This window comes from Teleopsis dalmanni, chromosome X (genome assembly GCF_002237135.1).
Source record: "Teleopsis dalmanni isolate 2A chromosome X, ASM223713v2, whole genome shotgun sequence".
NCBI classification, from domain to species: domain Eukaryota; kingdom Metazoa; phylum Arthropoda; class Insecta; order Diptera; family Diopsidae; genus Teleopsis; species Teleopsis dalmanni.
The window spans coordinates 47,837,008-47,838,522 of record NC_051848.1 but is presented as its reverse complement, the minus strand read 5'-3'; the positions used below and the strand labels follow the sequence as shown (position 1 = coordinate 47,838,522).

General features: G+C 33.1%; 1 protein-coding gene across 1 annotated transcript; it reads right to left on the bottom strand.

Moving 5' to 3' along the window:
• Positions 1-218: 218 nt before the first annotated feature.
• On the bottom strand, positions 219-1,022 carry LOC119688106 (larval cuticle protein A2B-like). Its single transcript, XM_038102755.1, has 2 exons — positions 969-1,022; positions 219-906 (listed from the first exon to the last, which is right to left on the bottom strand). The coding sequence occupies exons 1-2, from the start codon at positions 978-980 to the stop codon at positions 475-477; spliced, it is 444 nt and encodes a 147-aa protein (XP_037958683.1). The 5' UTR covers positions 981-1,022; the 3' UTR covers positions 219-474.
• Positions 1,023-1,515: the final 493 nt, after the last annotated feature.

The following is a 1,515-nucleotide window of genomic DNA, read 5'->3' as shown; positions in this document are numbered from 1 at the left end:
CGCATGATCTGTGTATTTAATACAGCATAGTGTCTTATATATAATAGTAAATATAGTACATTCCAACTTCATTAAATACAAATCAAATGTACCGTGCACATAAAATAGTAAATCATGTCTAGTAAATCCAATAAGGTATCGAAAGTCTATATTTTAAGATAGTTGCGTTAAATAATTATAAACTATGCTTAAAATCGATAGAAAAGAAAATATTTGTGTTACAGTTTAATTCTGCACAAGAATTTATTATATAAAATTAACACTTAAAATCTATATATATAAACAAAAAAATCCAAAAAGAACGGTTTGTACCGATTTCAAAAGTTGATTAGAAGAACTGCTGGTGCACTTCTAACACAGCTTCATATCCTTAATATTTTCTTAACTTAACCATTACAAAATGAATTATGTACAAATGTGTAGTTGTGTGAAAAACGAGATGATCGGTTATTCAAACTTTCTCTAAATATGTTCTCAATGATGCGAGTAATAGTGATGGTGATTATCTCCGTGATGGTCATCATGATGGTTATCATGGTGATCATAGTGATGATCATCGTGATGTTCATAGGAGATCTTGGGAATTGGCACCTTGATATTGGTTGGTTTACGTTCAACCGTAGCTTCAAATCCTGTCTTTTTGTCTGCTTTGTAATGCACAATACGATGATGTCCATCGGAATCGATTAGTTCATAATAACCTTCGACTTTGTGATCCTTACGAGATTCCTTTTGACTCTTAATGTCCTTCGTTTTAGGATCCTTCACAGAATAATGAAATTCATAATGCGCAGGACCATGATCGTGTTCATCTTCATGATGGTCATCATGTCCATGACCATGACTGTAGCTGTAGTGGTGCTGTGCACTCGCCACTACGACCATACAGAACAGAATTGCTAAAATCTAATTAAAATTAGGAAATAATAAGTTAAAAGAAAATAAAACAAATTTCATTTTGGTCTCACCTTCCACGACATAATGAATTGAGCTCTATTTCCTTTCAACACCGAGTTCTGGTATGAAGTGAATACGTTCTCTAACTTCAGTTCAATTTATACAAAAATTTGTTTTAGACAAGCAGGCAGACCAATTGTGCAAAAAAAAAAATTAACTTCAGACTTGTTACCACAAATACAATTAATCAAGTCCAAAGTTTTTACTACATGTGGATCACACACACACACATTCGCAAACTTTCTTGTATTTACATTTGATCTCTTGTAATATTTGTGACTTTTGTAACTTCTGGAGTGCATTCGAATGAGTTTCAATAGCTTTGCAGTTTATGTTTAGCAACAATTTAAGATCGTATGTCTCTTGTCCAGTGTGGTCGCTGGACCGCCGCTCTGTTGCCTGTTGGCTTTTGGTGAATTAGTTGAATACTGGTTGTTGTTATTCGACATGAACCGCTGAACTGAATAGAAGCATAGAATAGAAATTCAAAACAAATGCAGAATAGTCTTGTTTCAAATTTTGAAACTTTGTTTACTAGTATTACATACAAGAACAGAA